Source organism: Centruroides sculpturatus, unplaced genomic scaffold (genome assembly GCF_000671375.1).
Source record: "Centruroides sculpturatus isolate CEXI.00-Female unplaced genomic scaffold, Cexi_2.0 scaffold1156, whole genome shotgun sequence".
In the NCBI taxonomy this organism is placed as follows: Eukaryota; Metazoa; Arthropoda; class Arachnida; order Scorpiones; family Buthidae; genus Centruroides; species Centruroides sculpturatus.
Genome location: NW_019385353.1, coordinates 237,478 through 263,597, shown reverse-complemented (window position 1 = coordinate 263,597; position 26,120 = coordinate 237,478). Strand labels below are relative to the sequence as shown.

The 26,120-nt window shown below is 26.7% G+C and overlaps 1 protein-coding gene across 1 annotated transcript in view; it reads right to left on the bottom strand.

The window, feature by feature from the left end:
* The window catches only part of LOC111638008 (dynamin-binding protein-like), a 38,878-nt gene that overhangs the window by 7,712 nt on the left and 5,046 nt on the right, over nucleotides 1-26,120 (bottom strand). Inside the window, exons 3-7 of the mRNA XM_023383633.1 lie at nucleotides 16,897-17,152; nucleotides 10,372-11,355; nucleotides 5,890-6,017; nucleotides 205-342; nucleotides 36-100 (exon numbers count right to left, since the gene is read on the bottom strand). Coding sequence (XP_023239401.1) covers nucleotides 36-100; nucleotides 205-342; nucleotides 5,890-6,017; nucleotides 10,372-11,355; nucleotides 16,897-17,152 — 1,571 coding nt within the window. The remainder of the gene's footprint in view (nucleotides 1-35; nucleotides 101-204; nucleotides 343-5,889; nucleotides 6,018-10,371; nucleotides 11,356-16,896; nucleotides 17,153-26,120) is intronic.

The window sequence follows — 26,120 nt, the reverse complement described above, 5'->3', positions numbered from 1 at the left end:
ATTTACATAAATGACTATTAATGACTTTTCATTACATGCAACTGGTTTTCTTTTTCTGACAAACGATTCTGAATATTATCAACATTATCACCGTTTAAATCTATAACAAAAAGAGTTATAATTTAAGTTTATAATAACTCATGCATTATATACCTTTAAATAAATATATATGTAAAGAAAATACAACAATGATGAAAGTGATACCTTCATTTTCAACACTTGATAACCTATTAATAGGTTGCCTTGAAATAGGAAAAGAAGGTGCTGGTCTATGAGGAATTCTTTGAGACTGAAGATTTGAATGTTCTGGAATTTCTTCATTCTGTAGATTACTGATTTGTGCTAAACATAAAATTAAACAATTTTTATTATTAAANTAAATAAATATTTTATCTATGAAAAAAATGAATAATAAATCCGATTTAAATAAGGATTTAACAACATGTTTTTTAATTTTTGGAACCTAACCCCTGTTTTCACACTAGTTCTTTGTTTCATATAACACGGATTCACATAACACGGCAATTTTCTGGAACGTAACTCCCGTATTATACGGGGGTTACCTGTATATATAAATATTTTACCAGTAGAAGGAATATTATTGAAATAAATCAAATCTTAACATTTTTTTTTTATATTAAAACATACTTTCTGAAACTTTGAGAGACATATCCTTAATAAGAATGCAAAATCCTTTCTAGGAGATGCAAAGAAAAGCTATCATTGTGGTTATGATCATATCTTTATATTAACTGAAAGAGGATTTGAGTCTATAAGATTTAGTTTGCATAAATGGCAGGGGCTAAATGTATGTTTCAAGTCTTAAATTAAACCTCTTATCCTGCAGATGTTGCTGCTGTAGAGAAATTTGAGAATGGTGCAATAGTTCAGGTGTGGCAGAATGACAAATGTACTGTACAATTCTAATTTTATGGGACAAACACATCAGGCATTCGCATGCCATCTAGTGATTTAGTTTTTCTTTTAACAGTTAGAACAACCCATTGCTCACCTCCAAGGGTGTCGTTTCCATTATGAAAGGTATGGAAGACTCCATACCTCACATTTTTGCAGGTATGGAATTCCATATCTCAGAATATTGGAAAAATTATTTATAATTTAATGCAAGGCAAGCCAAGGCACTTGCTCTCTGTATAAAAACAAATTTTTTCCTTGGATGTTGACCAATCGAACTCTTACATAATCCAAAGTATCAAAATTTTTATAACTAAGCAATGCACTACCATTTTGTGAAAGCAGGGTCCTGCTTTCACAAAATTCCATACCTCAACTTTTAAAGAACCGACACCCATGCTCACCCCTACTCTGAATTCCTGCCCTTTTTTTACTAATTAATGCATTAATTTTTAACATTTATAAATTTAAGCAATTACACTAACTATTTAAATAATAAAATAAAATTAAGGATCATTTTTATTTTTGAACTAAACTACTTTTTTATTACAGATTCTAAAAAAATAAAGTAAGTATTAGTAAAAACAACATACATACTTTTCAACACTAAAAACAACAATGAAAGTTTTTTAAAAAAATTAGTTTTGTGAATATTGACTGCAACACCACTTATCAACTTTTAGCACCAATCTCTGTTTTAATTTTACCATTAATGAGACCAAAATGTGATTCTAACAATCCAATTTGCTATTTTGTGCCGATTGATGGATTTTTCAACAAACCTACCAACAAAAAAAAAGAGTAAACTTGAACATCCAACTATTGTAGGTCTAAGTTTTATTCATGAGGTGATCACCATGAGGCAAGTTTCCAGTACTATCAGCATTAATCCGAAACCTGTTAGCTGAAGTTGGTCATCCTTAAGAATGCTAAATTGCCATATTGGGGCCTAAATGCAAAACTGAAAGAAGTCATTGAGAGGACAGGACCAATGGTAGAAGCCTCATGGTACCAGAGAACAGGTAAATGAAATCACTGCAAATGGCCTAGAAAACACTTGCCACACAGATGATTTCTGTATAGAACTCCAAATTTTAAATGAGTTCTTTGATTGTATTTTAATTGAATAAAATCATCAATATTGATAGGTTCCTACTACTAGTTATCACATCAAGATTTTTAATCATTTAATGGTTAAAGTAAAATAGCACTTAGAGATACAAATTTCTGGCTATATTTTATTTTTTTGTTTGATATATAAATTATGTACTATCAAAAATCTATTAAAAAATGTTAGTTTAATTAAATTAAAATAAATAAAAAAACTATAGGTCAGGGGAAATGAAAAAATAAATTTAAAAGTCTATATATAATAATATCAATTCAAAACCTGGTTTAATTAATTAAAGCAAAATAATCTGCCAAATTATTGGGCTAATTTTAAGCTACGTTAATAATTAACTGCCAATTAATTTTATTACAGGTATCTGGATATGCTAGCATCTAATATTAATTTTTAATTCAGAAATTTCTGAAAAAAAAGAATTGGCATGAATCAGGACTCGAACCTGCAACTTTTGTCAATATATACCATACTAAGGTAAAGTGCTTACTGGTTGAGTGCTAAAGAGATAAGGTTATGGGCATTTAAGGCATTCCCAGTTGGCATCATGTATAACCCAAACAGCTATATCTAAATTAATAGTTCAGAAGCAATGATTAGACAGTGTTGCAGAAGTTGCAGTTTCAAATCCTGCTCCAGTTAATCCTTTTCTTCCAGAAATTCCTAAATTAAAAATTAATTTATTATATTTATTACAATTATTACAAGATAGTAGCATATCTGCTTACCTCTAAGTCAAATTAACTGGTATTAGTTTATTAAATTATTAATATAGCCTAAAAATAGCCTGATAATTCAGATAATTTACCTTTAGAATAAAGTCAAGATAATACAAAATTTTAATTCCATAATTTCTGTTCAAATTTACTGTATGTTTTCTTTATCAATTTGAAATTTACAGTGATGATTATCTAAATGAGTTTGAAGTAATTATTTGATCAATTTGGCTGAAATATGATGATTAAATTCAAATTGTTACTTATCAGAATGATGTTATTCAGGAATACTAAGAGAATATCTTTGAAAATTCAGAAGATAATCAACAGAATTACTTCAATAAAAAATCTTCTCCATTTGTTTTCACTGGATTAACATTAATGACAGTTTCTGATATATTATTCAGAATAATACGATCTGCACTGGCTAATGTTTCCATAACATCTTGAACATATGCCTTTCAATTTAGAAGTAAGAATTAAATAAATTGATAAAATGTCATTAAAATAAATTTTGTTAATTATATTAAAATTTGAAAAATACTGTAATCTATTGTAATAAAACAAAGATAATATTCATTTTTATTATTTCCAAATATCAAATTTTAAAAACTTATACATAAAATAAACATGAATATAAATATTCAAATTTTCATATTCATAATACAAGTATCTCCTGACTTAGGATAGATTATGATGAAAACAGTAGAAAGGAATTCTAAGTCATAAGTCAAATTTTATACAAAAATATTAAAGACATTAAATACAAAATGAAACATAATAAACAAATTACTTAAATGTTTGAGCTTTATTTCTTTTAAAATTTCATGTGTTTGTGTGTAATTGTAGTAAATTAAAATAACTAGAAAAAAATCATCTTAATCATTTTCATTGTCATATTTTTGTTTGATAAAAATTCAATACAGTAGAGCATCGATTATCCAACCCCCGATTAACTGTCACCTCGGTTAACCAACCGTGTTCTAGTCGGCAAATTCAAATGTCCGCTAGTGATGTGACGCTACAATATTTGCTATATCTTTGGCTCTTTTAATATTATTTTTAGGTGTTTTAGCTGGCAACACTGGATCGACCATGAAAGGGAGCCAGTATTTAAACAAGGCTTAATTTTCTAATTTTTAATGATACAATAGCAACGATTATTATTTTTTTAAAAAAATTGATAGGCTTAACATGGAGGAAAATTCAATGCAAAGTAGGTTAATAGCAATATACTAATATTCTAATTACATGGAATATAATAATATACTACACTAATAATGGATTTTTTCATACTTTTTGATTATCTGACTTTTCAATTATCCGACCAACCCCAGTCCCCAATTGAGTCAGATAATCGATGCTCTACTGTAGTTCCTCTTTAAAAATACAGAATGCAATTTTACAGAATAAACATATACTTTGTAGTTCTATTGATAAAATCAAGAAATACTTATAATCATAAATATGTGACAATCAATTCTTCTATGAACAGAACATTATTGAAAAATGTCAGATATTAGTAATATAAATATTGAAAATATTGAAGAAATACAGGTAACCCCTGTATAACACAGCACTTCTATAGCACGGATTCACTCTAACACGGTTCGAGAATTGGGACCATCCCCGTATAACACAGTACTGTTATAGCATGGATTCACTCTGACACGGTTCGAGAATTGGGTAAAACCCTCATACAACATAAAATGTAATAAATTTTTACATACTTAAGTACTAATACTTCGTGAAAATTATTTTCATGAACTATTAGTGCATAAGTACATAAATTTTCGTTTCTCGCCTTCTGTTGATACACATGGTCCTTCTCGAAACTTGTTTCAATGTTGCCAGATCTCGACGCTTCTGCTTCTGATGTTGCCAGATGTTTTTCTCTTATTCCATACTTTCTTTATTCTTCATAAGTGCATCATATAAGGAAATTTATAAAGATCTTTTAACTAGAAGCAAGCAATCTAAAATTACATACCTTTTGCAAAAGGTAGAGCATGGATCTGAAGATAATGCAGAAAAATGCTCAGAGAATAAGGATAACGTGCCAAAAAGAAAATTCTCTCGGTTAATAGTGCTTTTAGTGATGATGAAGAAAACATTGTTTAATTTATATTAATATGTATCACTTAAGAAAATTTTAATACAGATATTTATCTTAATTATGAAAATATAATAGCATGTTTTTTTAATTTTTGGAACCTAATCCTCCTTTTCATATTAGTTCTTTGTTTCGTATAACATGGATTTGCATAACACGGAATTTTTTGGAACGTAACTCCCGTGTTATACGGGGGTTACCTGTATTCAGAAATAATTTAGTGGAAAAGCTATCACCACCAATCAAATTATTTAATTAAATTTCATATCTAATGTATCTTTGTCATCACTATAAAAAAACAAACTCAAAATTATTACTAATTTAAAATGAAAAATCCAGTTTCACTTGTTATTAACATAACAGATGAAACTGGATTAATATATTTCTTAATCTTCAATTTTCAATTGAAGATTAAGAAATATATTAATAAATGAAATTAGTTTTAACTATCATATAAATAAATTATTTACTTTAAAATGATATCCTTATTTCTTTAATAAAACTGAAGTATATCCATTAATAAACACACTAATGATCAAAATCAATTTTACAAGTTGCAAAGTTGCAATGTGCAACTTCATCACTTATTTACTCAGTTCTTCTACAGATACATTTCAGTTAATACCCTAATTAGAATGGCTTTGTGCAGGTTTAACCACAAACCAACTATTTTATTTTCCAACACATTTCCATTACAAATGACATCTATAAAATAATATACATTTAAATCAGTTAAATTGGTAAATGTTGGTTTTTAAACTGGTTTAAATATATATTAATTTTATATATGCTAACTGCAATGAAAACAAGTTGGCAAATGTTGATTAGTTCTGAAATATGATTGTATTGTGGTTAAATCAGGAAAATTCCATGCTGATGAGAAAGTCATCTGAAATGCATCCATGATAATAATAATAACTATTGATATATCTCATTCTTTATTTAATATTTAATTATCTTAATGTTATATAATTATAAAAGACTAGTTTACTATATTTTAATTAATAAAACTATCTCAATACCTGTATTTTGTGTAGCAGTTTCATTTGTATAGGTAGTTGTTTGACTCTGTGAACAATTGCTTTTAAAATTAGTCAAAGGTCGTGTTTGAGAAATAGCTTCTTCATAATTCAGAAGATTATCCAACGATCTGTAATTAAATATTTTTTTAGTTTTCAGAGATCCAATTAAATACTTAAAAAAGTAAATATTTCTTTACCTATACAGACATGGAAGACAACATTTAATTTTCTCATAATAAATGAAAATAGTAGACCAAAATGACATTTAGAACAAAAAAGTTTAATAGTCCAAACAAAACATACATATATTAATATTAGAGGAGAGATATATTTTGATTTTGTTGAATAATGGTTGTTTCCATGTATGAGTCATATTAAGTATGTAGAGAGAATTTTTATTTCTCTACTAATTCTGAACATCTGCCAGAAATGTAATATTTTCAGAATTCAACTCGGTTTTTAACATAAATAAACTTAATCATTTTATCTTTTTTCATAAACATTTACTTGCATTATTTATAAATTAATTTAAAATTAAGAAAAATTTTTTGATTAATTAAAGAAATTTAAAAATATAGTAAAAAGTATCTATGTGAATACCTTAAACTTCAATTGAATGATCTTAAATATTGTTTAGAAAACTCCCAAATTTTTAAAATTTTTATATGAAAGTCTAGATTTTATTGATAAAAAATACTTAACTATAATTATCTGAAAAAATGTTGCAACTATGTAAACAAACTGCAATATTTTATAATTACTTCATTTGAAAAATAATAATGTAGTAAACCAAGCCCAATTTTATATATTAATAATCAAATCAGAATGCCAAATTCATTAGGCCATAACTTGGCTAATTGCATATACATAATTGCATATACAAATATTAAGTAATTTGGACAAAATATAGATGATTAAGTTACCATCTTGTATTATACTGTATTTAATAAATAAAATGAATTAATTTTAGAACATTCTAGAAAAAATTGATCTGGAGTGGTGACACTCAAACCTGCAACTCCTGCTTACTGTGCAGACATGTTGCANATAAAAGAATAAAATTTTCTTGAATTGGCTTTAAAAAGATGAAACATTTAACATTAAAAAAAGTACAATAATATATAAATATTTTTTTAATCAGTATATTTTTTTCTTTGTGACTTATGCAAAAGAAACTTTAACTCTTACAGAATCAACAGAAAACAGTTCAGAGAAGAAACTTACAAGGAAAAGAAAGATGCTTTAAAGGACTCATGTTCAACTTTCCTAGCTCCTTACAATCACTCAATCCTGACCAATGGGTTGGCTGTGTGGAGTTTCTGGGTTTCCTTCACATGTTTAATCCCTTATCTAGGATTAAACATGTGGAGTTACAAGTTTCCCTTGTAAGTTCTCTCAGAAAGCACATAGTAGCAGCATATTCTTGTAATGCATTACCAGTTCTCCTTAAATAAAAATTTATAACTTATTCTAAATTGCTGAAGCCATCCCTCAGCAGTTTGCCCACTTCTGCACTTCCTTTCCTCCACAGTTTTCATCATTATTAGGTAAACTTCTCTTCTTATGGCGCTTTATGCTCTTGCTGATAATAGCATTAACATTAATCCATTAATGCACCACAGCTTTCAATAAGCCAGCAAATGTCAGCACATAACATGCTTTCTTTCCTATCAATGTTTATATATGCTAACATATGTAAGTGTGACATTAGCACTCCCCATGTATAACACACAGAATAAAATGTATATAGATAGCATCAAACACATAAATCTATGAGCCCAATCATAGGAAATACTTTAACTTTATGAGAACCTATATAACTAATAAATATACAAATACACATCATTATCAATTAGACATCTCAGTGCTTTATGAGCAGAAAGAAAGATGTCTATGACCCTTTATCCAAACTGTCTCTATAAAAATATATACAGTATATACATATAGCAAACAGTTATCCCATCACTGCACTTATTAGGCCTATTACCAAGTAAATTGGTAGCCTCTGTAAATAATATTTGAACATACCTACTTATATCATAAAAACACATTTATGACCGACAGTCAGATGCAGATGGCCAAGAAGTTAGGATGGCAGCTACCGCTCTTAGGACCTGGGTTAGAATTTGAGTATGAAAAATTTGGTGCAGTTCAAGCAAATGGTTTAGGAGTTAAAGGGGGATGAAATTAGGAAATGGGTGGAGCATCTAGGTTTCATAGTATTCTAATATGAATATTCTATATTTTCCTCAGAGGTGCCAGAAAATAAGTACAAAAAGTTTTGGGCAGATTGAGCAAAAAGATTAGACTAGAGAGATACAAACATTCTATTATATATATATATATATATAAATATAACTGATGACAAACTATTTAGTCCAATAGACCAGGCAATTTCAATGGATTCATAATGGTTCTGAAGAATCACCTAGTCTGATAGTTCCAATGAACTATCTAGTCCAATTGTTCTGATGGAACATAACTGTTCTGAGGAACTGTCTAGAGTCTAGACCAGGCATGGCCAACATATGGCCCATCTAATGAATTTATATGGCCCACGATCAATCTTTCAATATTAGATACTGAAGCCTGAATAGGAAAAATTCTGATGCCTAAAAAAAAAAAATCAACAACTCACTATGCATTTAGAGTTAACCCTCCATTATAAATCTCGTAAGTACAGCGTAAAACATTGATAAAGCATGATAATGTGAAAAATGTATCTGTAATCTCTATGTACAATTTAGTCTCAACAGGGTGACACCGCAATGAGATCTCACACCACCTCAAAATCTTCCTAGGGCAACTTCTGGTTTGGCCCATGGTTTGGTTCGGTCCGGTCTGGGGGCAAAAACTGTTGGCCACCCCTGGTTTAGACTAATGGCTCAAAAGAACCAGTCTGTCAGAACAATTCCAACAGATCCAGTTCCAGAAACAGAACTGGATTTCCCACCACTAATAAGTAAAATTTTCATTTAGTCTGACTCCACTCTAGATATGATACGACCCTCCTCTATCTCACCATCCTTTTGATTTAATAGCATCAATCTCCTCTATCTCACCATCCTTTTGATTTAATAGCATCAATGCCCTCATATAGAAATAATTCTACCAAGTTTTGAAATTTTTGGTTATCCAGTCCTGAGATATAATTCAAAATAGATGTGAAATACGCATGCAGAATTTTATAAGGGGGTTTTCTCTTTTTATATTTTTTTTTTTTACATTTCTAGATTGTCAAAATGTCAAGAAATGCAAAAAACCAAAAGGACAAAATTTGACTGATGACCATATTTTCCTATGTTATATTCTAACAACCCGGAAAGTAAAAAAGAGAACATCTAAAGAAAATATAAGAAAATAATAATACAGTATATTATGGTGAGAATACAATTGGAAATCATATAATGAAGAAGAAAGGGATAAAGTAAACTTAGAGAGACTTATATCAAATGCTGAAATGATAAAAACTGCAAATGACAATTATTTAAGATATATAATGATCAACTTTTGATCATCAACATATATCACAATTTGAATTTTTAATGCAAATTGTGATATAAAAGGGCAACATACTATTAGTTCTACTCTAATAAAAATGATTTGAATTCTGATCTGTGAAATAATTAACAGAATTCAGATCTGAATAATTAATTAAATTAGACTGATAATTAATTTACCATTAAATATTTATTATTAATAGGCAATAGATATAATACTAAAAACCACTTCTAGCAAAATAAGTAATGTTAATAATCAATAATCATTAGCATTAATAATTAATCAAAAAATGTGATGCAACTTAATTTTGACAGAATGATTAATGTTTTGTTAATATGGAAGAAATTTTCATGTATTAAATAAATTTATATTAATTTTTGAAACTATACAACTTTATATTGTATATTAAGGAATTACACTACATTTAAAGAACAATTAAATGAGATTTTTCAGATAAGTTTCATTAGTTGTTTGTAAAGTTAAAGAAATTTTATATAGAAAAATCATAACTAAAATAAATTCATTTCAATCAATGAATGTGATACTAAAAATTGCTGCATCTATATTTTAACTTTTGATTACAAATGCAAATCATTTTAAAGCATTCATACATGATTCAAGTAACATTTAAAGTTTTTAGATTATTCTTCATAAGTTAATTTATCAAGTTAATGATGCTATATAACAGATCATTCATAAAACTTATTACTTTGTAATATTTAGGTAAATAAAAAATATTTATAATATATTGTTTCAGAAATACACTTCTATACTTTAAAATCCTAAAATGTATTTACTCAGTACATTTAAATCATTTTTTGGAAAATTATGATCATATAGAATTGTAATAAAAATATTTTAACAACATAATCAGTAATCAATAAACATGATTTAGTATAGTTTGTAAAAAAAAAAATGTAAAATTTTAATTTTAAATAAAAGTATTTTAATTTTAAAAGTAAAAAATTATAAATGATTTACCTTTCAGTTGAAAATGTATTATCTTTATATGAGTTATAGGAAATTAAATCAGCATGATCTACAGATATTTTACTTGCACTGTTGTATCTTGGCAATGTTTGAGGTCTTATATTTGAACTGGATAATTCTAAATTAGAAATATTGGAAGCAATACTATCATTAATACTTTTAGAAGATGAATGATTTTGCATTTGAAAAGAATCATTTTGATTCCAACTAATAACACTGGAATAAGGTGGTGGTGGCCTTTCTGGTTTGCTTTTTTGTGATTTGTTCCAATCAGAAAAATTTGTTGAGAACTGATTTGGTTGAGATGTATTTTGTAAAGATAAAGAAGGTTCACATTCTATCACTTCAATAAAATTAGCAGGACACATACCAATAGTACCATCATCTGTCATAGCTTCAAACCAATTGGAATTTGGTGCTCTTAATAATGTCACAGTATCACCTACTTTCAATCGTAAATCTCCAATTATCTGTGGCTCATAATCATAAAGAACTCTACCATAAGTATCAGAAGGAAAATCATAGTCTTGTTTATTTGATAGCTGATTGTTATTAGATTGTTTCTTATTGTTATTGTCTAAATCAACTATAATATCAACATAACTGGAGGGAAACAAACCAACTCTTCCATCAATTTCACCTTCCATCCATTGATCATCAATATAATTTCTTAATGTTATTAATTCACCTTGACTAAATGATAGCTCATTAGGATACTCAGCACTAAAAGAAGAACGAGTTCTTCCATAAGGAGTTATACCACTGTTGGTGCAGTCATAACCAAACTGATTATTAAGATCTGTGGAATCAGAGGTTTCTAAAAGAGATGAATTGTAACCATTCTTCATACTGCTGGATTTTTCTTCAATTTTCTGGTCTGATAGAAGACTATTTGAAGATTCTAAAGACGTTTTTTCATCCAACAAAATCACAAATGAAGAAGGAAATATTCCTACTTTATCATTGGAGATTCCTCTGAAAAAATTTAAAATAATGAATTTTCTATATTTTCTAAATTTCTATATACAAATTTATACAATTAGCTATTTTTAACAAATTATAAATTTAAAACTAAATTTTAAAAAGTTTTTATTTGAAAATCAATTATATAGTAGACTCTTAGTACGCTAACTTTCTTAACTTGAAATTCTCACTAACTAGAATCTTATTTTTATTCAGACTTAACTCCTATAGACTCAATGTATTATGTGTCAATGTATAAGTCAAAGTAGTTTTGAGATCACAGTTTATTAATTCAAAATTTAAGATTCAGAGATTTTATTTCATATCTAATTTCATGTTCTTTCTTTTGTGTTTTCAAGGAAATGGACATTATTATTACAAAATTAAAGATCAGTACTGTGTAGAATTACACCTCAGACTGCATGACATAAAACTCAAAATTTACAATTTTTCATGCCTAAGTAATGATCATATTCTCAAATACAAATTGACCAATCAAATCTTAGTGTTTTAAAATCATTATTTTTTAAATTTTAAAAATTAACAATTTCAAAATATAATAAACACATCTGTGATTTGACAACTTACTGAGTTTACTCACAACTTGGCCAATCAAATTTATAAGTTCATCTATATTTATCTCCTTATTTGAAACTAAACATTGGGGCATATCCGAAATGCATTCCTTGTATAATAAAGTTTGCATAGTCAATTACTGGTGTGTTCCCTGTATGGTGTCTTCCCTGTATGATGCGTATAAATTTTGCTGAAGAGAACTAATCACTAAAGGCTTTGATTGTTTTGTTGTTATTCCCCATTTCCATTAATCAGTAAGAAGTTCAGCAAACCCTATTGGTGCTTTCAATATACTAGTAAACATGCACCATGATCACACCACTGCAATGAAAAAGAAATTACTATATTTTTATATTCACATAATAAAGGAAATCAGGATCTCCTTTACTCAGTTTGAATCCTGTCCACATAGCATTTTAGTGTGCCTGATAGACTGATATGTAAGATGCAAGAAAATTGCATGACTTTCTAGGTAACTGACTTAAAATTGATGCAAATGGCACATATATAACAATTCTCCTCATTGGCTACAGAGGATTCTTAAATTAAAAATGCTTGATGGTTTACACTATCTTCTGCTTCCTTAATGTCTTCAACAGGTTGACAACCAATATAACTAACCTAACTTATCTGTAATAGCTATAGTCTGGTTTGTTTGTATGGTTTTGAACTGAACTTCCCAGTTCTATGGATATTGTCCATTGTCCAATTGAGAAGTCAAATCAAGTAGTGAACACTTCCACCTAAATAATGAACTGTGATAATTTACTTATAACTAAGTATAATCAAAATTATCATAGTAAACTATTTCTAAGTTCCTTGATATTGATAATAATTAATTAATTTAAGATACTGTTTTTTTTTTTATCTTTTTTAATGTGGAACTTGGATTATATACTTGGTGATTCTATACTGACGCCATTCTGAGCAAATAGGTGTGATGACTAATATCTCTGGCAATCGTGTTTTTCTATTATTAATTGATAAATTAATTGACTTAGTTCACAATTACTTCCACACATCAGATAGTGTTTTAAGTGCAATATAGTTAACAAAACAATATGAATAACTGGCAATGTAATAACAATCTACTTGTTTAAAGATGAAAAATTTCTTTCAAAAAAAGGCAGATAGCACTGAAAATTAATCAGTCAGGTGATAACTGACTAAGAATGATACTGATGCTTATTTCTTATAAAATATACAGTTATAAAAATTTATTAATAAATGATAATAAAATTTTTTCATTTGAATAAACATTTCAGAATGAAAGCATAGATACAAAAAGCTAGTTATTTCTGATGAAACTGGATGTGTAGTCACAATTATCCGAAATTATCGTTATTAATAAAGTTATCGTTTCTTTAAACATTACTTTTTAATGTTCATTTAAAAATTTAAAATTTGAAAATTAATAATACTTTTCCAATGTAATGATTATTTATCAATTACTCTGATTATTAGAGAATTAATCACCAAGTATTGATTAATTGGTGGAGGAGCCAATTAAGATGATTAAGGATTACTAAAATAATTAATCAGTATATCTCTAAAATTTTTATTAAAACATAAAGTGAAAGTAACAAACTACTGGTGAAATGACTAAGCTGTATTATGTGAACTATCTATCAGCAGTGGCATGCTGTCATTAGAAGCGGTGGATGTGCCGCTTCCCCTGTATTTTCTAAAAAGTAAATACATATTAATTTTAATTATATGAAAATAATCGCACAATATTTTATTATAACTGCATTATGTATCTTATTACAAGTTTCTATACTACATGTGAAAAAAAGATAAGATTGCTATTGTATATTCGAATATTAGTGGCGGAGTAGCAGAGTGGAAATGCTGTATTGTCAGCATCCAAAAAGCCAGATTTACGCATGCACTTTACAGAGCACCAACCTCACCAGTTTAGTCGGTGGAAGCCTAGGACCTTGGGTAGCTGCTACACCTATAATGCATCCAATTCTATCCAGGACTGGTTCCGGGCTGTTAGCTGCCCACCTGCTAGATAGTTGGCCGCCCTTGCCCGATTATGTGAATCACAAGTAGATTTATAACTTAACCCAACCGATAAGAATGTTTTTATGATAGTTTTCTGTATAGTTGACAGGAGTTTTAAAAAATCCGTTAATATATTTGATATATTTATTCCGCTCTCCGATTTTATATTACTCACGGATTTCAATGTTAAACCAGTGATATTACAATTTCGTATGTCCCATCTTTAAGAGGATGTAGAAAAAAACGTGTACAATTCTTGTATAATGTTAGAAAATTAACTGTTACTTTGACAGCACCTTTTACAACTAAATTTAATAAATGAGAGAGATGCACGAGGTACAGAAAAAGCTCTAGAATTTATTTTCCTTAAATTTACAATTTATGTATCCGTTTGTCATAAAAATTTGTCTTTCCACTTTTTCCCGAGACTACAAATATTCGAGTACAAAGTAACTGTTAAGTAGTTATTTCTACTTAAGAAGTAGTTAAATAATTAAGCGATTAGGGAATTGGGGACATAAACAAAACCCTGATGAAAGACCCAAAATTTTACTTAAACAAAAGCCTAACCGAACCAATCTCTAGCTGAATACAGTGGAACTGATTTCTTTGAAATATTAGATGTAATAAAGACAGACATTTTTCCAGTTCAACAAGAGTGACTGAAAAAGTTGTAAATTTCCGTGGACAACACCTGGTCCTAAAACGAATTAGTTAGAAAACAAACGATGGACAATCTATTAAGTTTAACATATTTAGACTTTTACAGCTATGGTGAGAAACGTTTAAAATTTACAAGAACTCCGTTGAGTCTTTTGAGGTATACTAGTGATGCAACAAAAGAGGCATTTGAAATTGACCAGTATCAGCACCCTCAGGATTTGGCAGCCCGCATGCATGTACACACTGCACACCTAGCAGGACTGTCTCTGATTCCACTTGTAGGGAGCTATTTGACTAAGTGGTTAAGATTTAAAAAGTAAAGAAGATTTTATGTTATTTTTATGTACGTTTCATTACAAAGCTAAATTTAATTATAATTTTATTTAAACGTATATTCATACAATTGAAGAATGTTTTGTGCCCAGTATGTATATTCACCACACATTTTATTTCAAGTAAATTTTTATAATTTTATTTTTAATTTTAGCCCTTATATCATGGCTAGCAATTCGTAATGTAATTGCAATATTGAAAATTTATTTTAAAAAAGTTTTGGCTCAAGTTCATATAATGAAAAAGAAAACATTATTAAAAGAGAAAGGCCAATGCCTAAGTTAAATATAAAAACTTCAATAAAAAAAATTTGTTTGAGATTTTCACAATAAAATGGCTCTGTAAATGCATAAAAATGCAAAAATTGTTTTGTTGGCTTGCCTACTATTTTCAAATGAAATTAGTGTGTGGAATAAGAATAGCTTTGACAATTTAGCTGGCGAAATACACAAAAAATCGTAGATTCTTTCGTATTTGAAGCAATTTGGAAATCGAAGCGGAATAGAATTTAACATTAGTAAATAATATAAAATAAATATTAAAAATTATAACGAGATAGTTACGGCTAATAGATATATTTAAATAAATAGATGTTATATGTTTTTATCAAAGCAAGAATTGGCATTTAGAGGGCATATGGAATATATTGGATCTAATAACAGAGGTAATTATATTGAACTTGTTTAATTATTAAGTACGTCAGATAAATAATCTATTAAAAATACATTTAAAGAAAGAATTAACTGATTGCCCCTGGAAGTAGGCTTCTTATGAAACACAGCTTCCCTATCATCAAATGTCACGGCACGCCACTGTCTATCAGTATTTGCTCTAAATCAGTGATGAGCAACCTTTTCTTTATTGAGCCACAAGAAAACTAGGCTTCTGGCAGATTGCATACATTTTTTCTTATGGAGCAGTAAGCTTTGAGCCTGCTGAGTGCCAACAAACTCCATAACCTCCAGTACACTAGGTACTAAAATAATCTATGCTAATGGTATGCAAACTAAATAGTTTATTCCCATCTTTTCAATAGTCAAGTTTAGTTTGAATGTTTTTGTCACAAATATCAGTTTAATTAAGTTTGCACAATTCTACAAGACAGAAAACAGGAAAATAAAGTTGTATTTCCAAAGCCTGGGACCTGTATATTATTACCTTGCAGGCTGCATATTACTCATGATTGCTCTAAATCAGTGTTTCTCAACCTCTAATGAATCGTCGCCCCCTTCAACGTAGTATCGCCCCTTCAATAAAACCGTTATGTAGTATTGCCCCCTTTACTATAAATTCCGATGCTGAGGGCCAAGGCTAACGCCAAATTCGTACTGCATTGAATAGACTAGTGACTAGGATAATGTTATTTGTTTAATTATTGTATGATATAACGAATAAAATATCATACAATAATTAAACAAATAACATTATCCTAGTCAAAATCCCCAAAATAATCCCCAAAAAATCAATCCCCAAAATATAAATTGTTACTAATCGCCCCCTCAACATGGAAAAACGCCAACTTCATTTAGAAACACTGCTCTAAATGAACTTACATTTCAAGTTCAAGTCAAGATCAGTTAGTCTGGATATGCTGGGTCCATCCTTCATTACATAATCATCTATTGCAAGTTTATTAATCATTACTTTAAGTAAATCACTACTACAGAATTTTAATATTCTAAAAGGCTTTCCTAATGCTCACATGACAATAAGGCAAATAGCAATAAAAACACAAGAAAACTGTTTAATCATATTATTAAAACTATTGTGATATAATGTCCATTAGATTATGTATAAAATGAATATATCAAATGATATCTAAATAAATGCATATTTATTCTATGTATTTATTTAGGGTGTCAGTATACAATTATACATACCTATATTTAATTAAATAGTTGATATAACTAATTTCAAAGTTGTATGTTAGTATAATTTCATTAATTGGTAAATAGTCTGACTTTTACTTACCTGTACCAATCTTTATCTATAAATTCTGTAACAGTAATGATATCTCCTTTTATTAAATCTACTTCCTCTGGTAACTGAGCAACCATATCCATTTTAACTCTGGCTTTTAAATTCACTTTCTTTGGCATATCTTCCATTTTTAAATTTGATGTATCTATAGCCCAAACATGAGTCAATGGAAATATACCTTGTCTATTATTAATCTCGCCAAACCACCAGTTTGCATCAATTGGTCTTTTTCCAACAATTATGTCACCTATCAAAATATCATCATCAATTAGAATAAGTTATATCAAATTTAATTTATTTATTCATCATTATTATTAGATTTACTATAACAATAAACTTTTATATTAATTTAATATATGAAATATAATCATTATCTATGATATTAAATACTAAATAAGATAAGAATTAAATAAAGTAATTACAATATAAATTAATCAATTAGTAATTTGAATTATTAAGAGGAAAAAATAACCATGGTATCAATTATGCAGTAGAGATAGCAAGTACTGTACATGTAGAAAATTCTGACTTGCAAAATTAATATATACATATGTTTATATGAAATCAAAATAACAACTAGTCACATGAAAGCTGACCTAAAATATGCACAAAATAAACTAAAAAATTCTAAACAGTATAAAATATCAAAAGTATATAAATTATTATTTTAGATTTAAGAATTAAAACAAACTATTTAACAATAATTATAATCACTTGCATTATTTTCGTATACAAACAAGGATATAATTATTAAAGAATTTTCCTTAAGAAGAAAAAAAGGAAAGAAAAATAATTTAAAATATTTCTTAAGAGAAGTCAACGATCTAACCTAAATTTTAAAATATTTTGAGTTCTATCAAAAATATCAAACAAATTTTGCAAAAATATGAAAAAAAATATTATATATATGAACTATTTGTTATACATTTATACTATTATAAATACAATGTTATGTATTTAATTACTAAAAAATATTTATTATGAAAATTATAGTGACTTATTAAAAGCAAAATAATTTGGAAATTATCCAAAATTATGTAAAAAACATTTTTAAAAATTTATCATATTTACAATGAAGCCTGTTTGTTCTTTTTATCAAACTAGTTTTATAATTTAAAATTTGATCATATCATATTAATACTAGAAAAAAGTGTTTCATAAAAAAAGTAAATTTTAAATTTTACATTATCCAATTATTAAAAACAAAATACAGGGAAAAAAAACAAAAAAATTAATAAAATGATAATTTATATAACATCATGAATATATTTTACTACTCACTACTAGTCATTAATTTTAGAATTTATAGTTATTGATAACTATTATTAATAGGTGCTATTTTCATTTCAATAGATGTTAATAAACAAATTTCACCTAAGAATATTAAAATCTAATTCCTTATTTCTAACCAGGAATTATATGAATCATTTTATTAACAGAAAAACATTTGAATATTTTTCTTTGTTATAATAATGTACCAGCAGATAATGTCACATTTTGCATCTATAAAAAATATATCTTTAATCTGATAAAAATATAATTAATTATTATTTCTGTTAAATTCATGATAATTTAATTTCATAATTAAAGATTAAAAATACTTGATTATAGCTTTATTTTTTCATTTAGTTAAACAGATAACGAGTTTTAAATTATATTTTAAAAGTATGTTTTCTAATTAACATTCAGATTATTATTTACATTTGATCATACTTTAAATGAAAAAAAGGAAAGAAATATTTTATATATAATTTATTTTACAGAATTTTTTTAATAAGTAAGATTTTAAAAACAAACTTCTTTATTCAACATGATATTACTGATAACTAAATTATCAAGATTATAAACAAAGAATTTTGATAACCAGATAACAGACAATTAAGCAAATGCCTGCCACTTTAAGTTTATATAAGATCTTCAAAAATTTTCTCAGATAGTTTGATTGAGCTAGTTATACAAAGAAATAAGTAGAAGAATACAGCAAGCTGATGGCTTCTATCAGAGTATGAGTACTTTGATCTGGAAAAAGAAGATACCACTCAAATGTACGGATATCCTTTATCAATTATACTTTGTCCCAATATTAATTTAAGGAGCTGAAGCATAGACTACATCACAAAGAGAAGACAAAAAGATCCAGGTGGCAGAAATGAAATTCCTCGGGAAGTGCTTAGTAAGACCAGAAGAGACAGGATAAGGAATGAAGAAATAAGAGAAAGAACAGGAATAGAAAATTTGGGAATAGAAATTAGAAGATAGAACAAATTAGATTGAGATGGTTTGGACATACCAAGAGGATAGAAGAAAATATAATTGCTTTTTTACAGACACACTACGGTGACATTATTCAACACTTGGCAGATTATTCACAACTTTATTCAGTTGGATAAAGTGGTGAATAATCTGCCAAGTGTTGAATAATGTCACCGTAGTGTCTGTAAAAAAGCAAGGTAAATTACAACACGGTTTCATCAGAATCAAAAGAAAATATAATACCAAAGTTTGTTTTGAAGAAGAAAACGGAGGGGAGAAGACCCAGAAAGACAGATGAAAAAGACAGCTGAAGACCTAAGAAAAGAACTGACAATTTAACAATGGTGGAAAGATAGAAAGAGACAGAGGTGTTTGGTCCATGGCCCAACCCAGGTTTCATTGGATTAAGGGCAAAGAAGTAATAGTTTGGTCTAGCTATGTTGGATCTCCAGCTCCTATTATATAGATACAGCCTTGTAGCTATGGACAAACAAATAGACTTAAAAAAATAAGACTTTTCAGAATCCTAGGGTAGAGTTTAAAAAGCAACTTTAATGGAATTATGGCTAGTTTGATATAAATTAATGTAAATAATAATTTAATACATAAATAAAGGTACCACTACAGATGAAACTATTAATAGAGTATGTAATAGGCAGACCATATCATTTCCAATCCAACTGGGAACACATTTCAGAAACAGTGAAATCAGGTCTAAAACTGATTAAACTTTGGTTATTTTTTAAAATTTATTTATTTATTGATCTATAAATTGGTAACATTACATTGATGTATTAATAAAATTGTAGAATGAATCTTTGAATGCAACAATCAAATATTAAAAACAAGCAAAAAGGGACAGTCCCAAGAAATCCAGAATGTCTGGTCATCCTAGTATGTAACAATTTGTTAAATTTAACATATTAAGATATAGAAGATAAAATTTAGTGAGATTTCAGATTGTAACTATCACATACTAACAAAATATTTTTAGTCATATTTTGGAATAAATTCTTAATGATGTATAAAAATAATTTGAATTATATAAGAAAAAAATACTCATGATATCAATTAAGGTTCTCTCTATTGTCTGAATTGAAATTCTTTTCCTTAATGAATTTATATAATAAAGTATTCAGACTATAAACCAGTAACATAAATTTCTCAATGAAAGATCTTTGAAGGTGATTGATTTCTATTTTTCCTTTTTTTAACATATGTAAAAATTAATAAAAATTTAAATTTCATTACAAACTTATCAATAGATAATAAATTTATCATTACTGATAAATTTACATAATCATTAATTTTTCAAAAATCAAAAAAGTTATTTTTATAATTCATGAACATGGCAATTTAATTTTAACAATATTTGATATATTATATTCAGCTATTCCTATCATTAATAAATTTATAAAATATCTATATTTAACTTTAAATTCTTTCTAATTTTCTTTAAATTTTAAGGAAATTAATTTCTAACACAAAACAAACCAAGCATAAAGAATAATATTTGTATTCATATTTTAATTGTACAATAAATATTAGTTCATTTTTTATAAGTAACTATAAAATTTCTTTGTAGATATTTAAATAACTCCCATATCAAAGTTTGTAAATATATTACCTTTGCTCAAAATAAGACTTATATAAGTAAAAATTTCCTGCTTAACTATAAATATATGAATTAATCTAAGTATAAGTAAACTCTCAACTGATACAAAGTTTTCTTGAAATGAATTAAAAATATAGATTGTAAAATTTATCAGGCTTTCAAATATTTAATAAAAGCTGATGTTGAAATATTTGCTTAAAAATAAAAATAATTTATAAATATAACAATAATCTAATAATGGTTGCTTCAATTAATTAAATTACTTCTAATATTTTAAAATTGTACATCTTTTAAATCAACAAAAAGCAAAATTTTGATTAATAAAAAAAAATTTACTTACATTATTATTATTAAACAAATTTATCTATCAAAAGTGCTATTGTTTCTTTCTAATATGTTTCAATGCATTAAGATGCATTCAAAAATAAGCATAAAAGTATTTCAATTGCTAACTTCCTGTTAGAACATCAAGTTCATTTTCTTTTAAAAACATATTCAAATATTTGCTAGTAAACGTTAAAATCAAGTTTCTCTTCTCATTTCTGTCTATTAAAATGCCCTATTTACAATTTTACACGATAATTATCAATGACCTTTTAAGAAGTAAAATTGTTAACACTATTTTATATTATTTTATTTGTTTTAATTTTAAATTAATTATATTTAACTTAAATTTAAAATTCTTGCTCTTTAATACTTTAATATTCAAGCAGTATATTAATTATAATTTTATTGAAACTTTAAAAACTTAGCATACTTACTTATTTTCATTTTATTTTGTGTAGTGAAAAAATTTTCTGATATGAATAAATAGATTTAGGCAACTTTATTATACAATAGTGTTGCCTAAATATGAGGACATCAAGAATAGAAAAAAAAATCATTGCTACTTTACTGCCACTCCTGCTGGAGATTTTCTTTTTAATACATAAACAATGATCATATTTCATTTTTATCCCATGAATTATTTTATATATGTTTTTAAAAATTCAAAGTAAATTCAGTTATACATAAGAAATATTTCACACATTTTATTAAAGATATTTTCTCTATTAGATAATATGCTGTGTAAATACTTTTGGCCAATTAGAAATAATTTTTTTTCTAGTAACTGGCAAAATTACACAACATAAGATAAGTTGTAATAGGTTTATTGCACATGTGGGTGGATTAGGTTAATAATAAACTAAAAAATTGGTGACAGTATGTGGAAAAACATAATAATAAAATAAAATAGAACATAACAGAATATGAAAAATTTAATTTACTGATTAATATATTAAAAGAAGATTTTCCAGTCTTCAATATTTTGCTATTAATACAATGCACTAATACCCATTACTTTTTAGCTTTTATATTTATATATTGTATTAAGAATAAAATGTATATCAATTTATTTTTTGAACATAATTTACCAACACTTCCAGCAATATATCATTTTCATGAACTTCCATTATTATCTATAAAGTAATATTTAATTAAATATCCAGAGTGCTAATCTATTTTTATCATTTTGCAAATTGTGCTATTGCTAAATGTTTAATTACTCACTTTTCTATCATCTATATTTATAATAAATCTATTATTATCTATTTTTTAAATCATTAACAATAGTAAAAGATGAAATTTTCCTTTACTAAGACTTACAAAAAATAAAATTAAAATAGGGTTAGATTAACACACAAGCTGCACAAAATGAAACTGTTAGTGAACTATTTTAGTTGTTTCATGTAATTGTAGCAAGTTAATCAATTCCAGTTTGAATATTAAGAAACCTCAATGTTCAAACTAAGAAATGTCTTATGTAATATAGTATATAAAACTCCATTCGTCATAACTGAAAGGATTAACTATACTGTCCAAAAGCAGCTTTTTTTTGTTTTTTTATGAAAGATTTTATTAATAGCAAATAATGAAATGAATAATTATTGAAAATAGTTTTATTAAATTATTAATCTAGTACAGAAGTAATCATGTAAAGCAGCAGTTCTTAACCTGGGGTGAATGCACCCGTGGGTGAGAAAGTTTTTTCAGGGGTACGAGAGAAATTTCAAAAATAAAAATATAAAAAAATACGAATGAGGCGACTGTGTTCTCTACAAACTGTGGTACCCAACAACATAGCGCCCCACTTCTTCATTCTCTACTGTCTCACTTCTACACTCTCTACTCTACCATCTCTCACCACATAGCTCTCAGCTCATAGCTTGTCATCAGTACATGCAGTTAATGTTGTCACATTGTCACATGCAGTATAGAAACTAGTTGAGATATGTTCACATACCTTGAATACAGCATTTTTGCACATCAAAACAAAAAAGCCAGAAATCGCTTAAATGCATTTGATGACTTACGCGCGACTCTCTCTCAAAAAAAGCCTCATTTTAATTGAATTATTATGAATAAACAACAACAAACAACAACAACCTAGCCATTAAAATTGAAATATTGCTTTTTATGTTATATAGTAATATATATTGTAAATAAACATGGCATTTGTTTATGCAATAAATGTTTTTCATAAATAAAAAATATACACACATTTTTTTTAAGGAGGTGCAAGAGCTTATTTTCAGATTCAAGGGAGTGCTGACCACTAAGAAGGTTAAAAACCGCTGGTGTAAAGTAACATACCTTGTATGTCAACAGAATTTCCCACTACATTATAAATTAAGAGTAATTAATTATACAGAAGTCAACTAGTCAACAAAATATTAAGAATTTACCATTCTTTTTATATAGTGAATAAAATGGATCATATTATCTCACAAATAATCTGATAAGCTGAGTAAATAAACTAAATTTTGATATGAATACTTTAGGAATTATGATATACTTATAAAAAAACTCATAATTTATAAAATTAAAATATAATTAAATGACTTCATCACAATGACTTAAATCAAGGCTTGTTTGATTTTAAAAAAGTATATTTCTTCAGACCTAAAAATATAACACGAATAATATATCTTCATTTTTTAGCAAATAAAAAATATTGCTAAAAAATGAAATTTTAAAATTCTTTGAAACAGATTATATTCCATTTATATAATGTAAAATCAATAAATCATTTAGAAAAAATTAATGTTTTCACAATAAAAGAAAACTGGATTAAAATCACAAACTAAAACCTTTCAAATTCCAGCAATATATTTAAAAATTAACAAATTGCTAATGTTTTCAGTTGTTTTAATCAACCATTACCAAAAGCATTCTAAAAACTGACTAAATCAAACAATGTTTTAGAATTCCATTCCAAATCATTGTTTTAGTTATAAAAAGAAAACATTAAAATTATTAAAAATTCAATCAATTGATTAAAAATCATTTAAACTGATTTAATTTTCAAAATAATAAAAAGAAATATACATTCATTAATTTTATTTATACATTAGTTGCATTTTTAAGTACATAACATTAAAATTTATATTTCTTTCATTTAACAAGTTTTAATGTTTTTTTTTTTTTTTTTCTTTCTTTTAAATCTATCATATGGTTAACCTATAATTATCTATTATAAGGTTAAAAACAGAAAAGTTAATATTTGAAACAGAATAAAATTATTAACACTATTTCATATTAAAAAATTTACAATTAAGTAATAATGAAATCTCAGAAAACTATTTAAATTTAAATTATTCATAAATTTGTATTATTAACAGACAACAGACAATTCATTATTCTGTTGTATAGAGAAAATTAATGCCATATTGTAGTATCTGTAAGCTGTTACATAATCATATTTTCAATAAGAACATTTTATAAATTTATTTTTAAATTGATATTCTTAAATTAAGGTATGTTTAAACAATTCTTATTTTAAAAATTTATAAATATATAAATTTAAAGATTTTTAAGCAGAAAATAAATTTTAAAACCTTTTATGGTATATATCAGAAGTCTTAAGAGAGAAAAATAAGAATAAAGAATCATTATATTATTAATAAATTTTCTTATAATGAAAAGTACAGTAGATCCCCCTATAAGACGGTAGATACGTTCCGTTCTTTATGAATCAATTTTGTAGGAATCATAGTTTACGGACTACGGCTGTTTGAAAGGTTTTCTTTCATAAAATTAATCGATTCTAGACTAATTCGACTCAACATTTCCAAAATACGTATATTTTTTTTAAAATAATCCGTATAAACTACGTTATAAACAAAAAATTGTAGGATTACTTACCGAGTGTGTACCCTTTGACTACGCTCGTTGCTAAAGCTTGGTTTCGTCGCGGAACAGCGCATCAAATTGCGGCCGCGATTTCTGATATTATTTTTCTGCGAAAACTTCGTTGACCTTTGGAGACATCATTAATATAAATAATTTTTATGGCCGTTAAATAAGAAATGTTTCTTTCACAAGAAATGTATAAAATTACAGTACTAAACAGACGATAGGTCGCCTAACTCGCCGTAGCGTGACGCTAGACGGCGAAAAATATATATTTAATTATAATAAAGTTACAATAAATTAAGTTAATATATAATTATATATACAGTACCTAATTTATATATAATTAATATATAATTATATGTACAGTACCTAATTTATATATAATTTATATAATACTGTCCAGACGATAGAAATCTCTCCGTAGCGTGGCGCTACGGACGGCGGGTAAGTAGTTCGGCTGCCCGATGACGTTTTACGTATTATAGGAGTTATTTTTACCGTTGTTTACGGATAATGCCACAATTTTTATAGGAATCATAACTATAGGAAACGGTTTTATAGGGGGATCTACTGTATATAAGAAAATTTTAATTTAAAAATAGAGGCAACTGTAATAAAATTTTGTATTCCTTAAAATCAAATTTTCAATTAAAAACAATATTAAATGAAAATATATATATATTCAATTAGTAATGTAAAAATGACTTATTTACATTATAGTTTCAATAAAAGTTATATGCTTTAGAATTACAAAAATTTCTTTAAAACGTAATGATTTCACTATGCATTACTTACAACATATTTTTCTGTATGAAAGTCCTAGAAAATCATTATCCAAATAACAGTAAATACTTTTGTTAAATTTTGAAACCATAATTAACAAAACCTAGATTCTTTAAATTTCTAGGAAGAATTAATTTGTTTATTTAATAAGTTGTAGAATGTTTTATATTTTCTTTAGTTAATAAAAAAAAAGCCTTTAATATCTAACAATTTCTTTAAAATATTTTTTTAAAAATTAGAGAGATTATCTGAAATTTAATATCAAAATAAAATAAATGAATATTGATTTAATGTAGTTTTTAATTCAAAATGCAAACAATTTTGAGACATACAAAATTAGAAAAAACTTTTTAGTTAAAAATTTCTAGCTTCAGATAACATAAGCTTC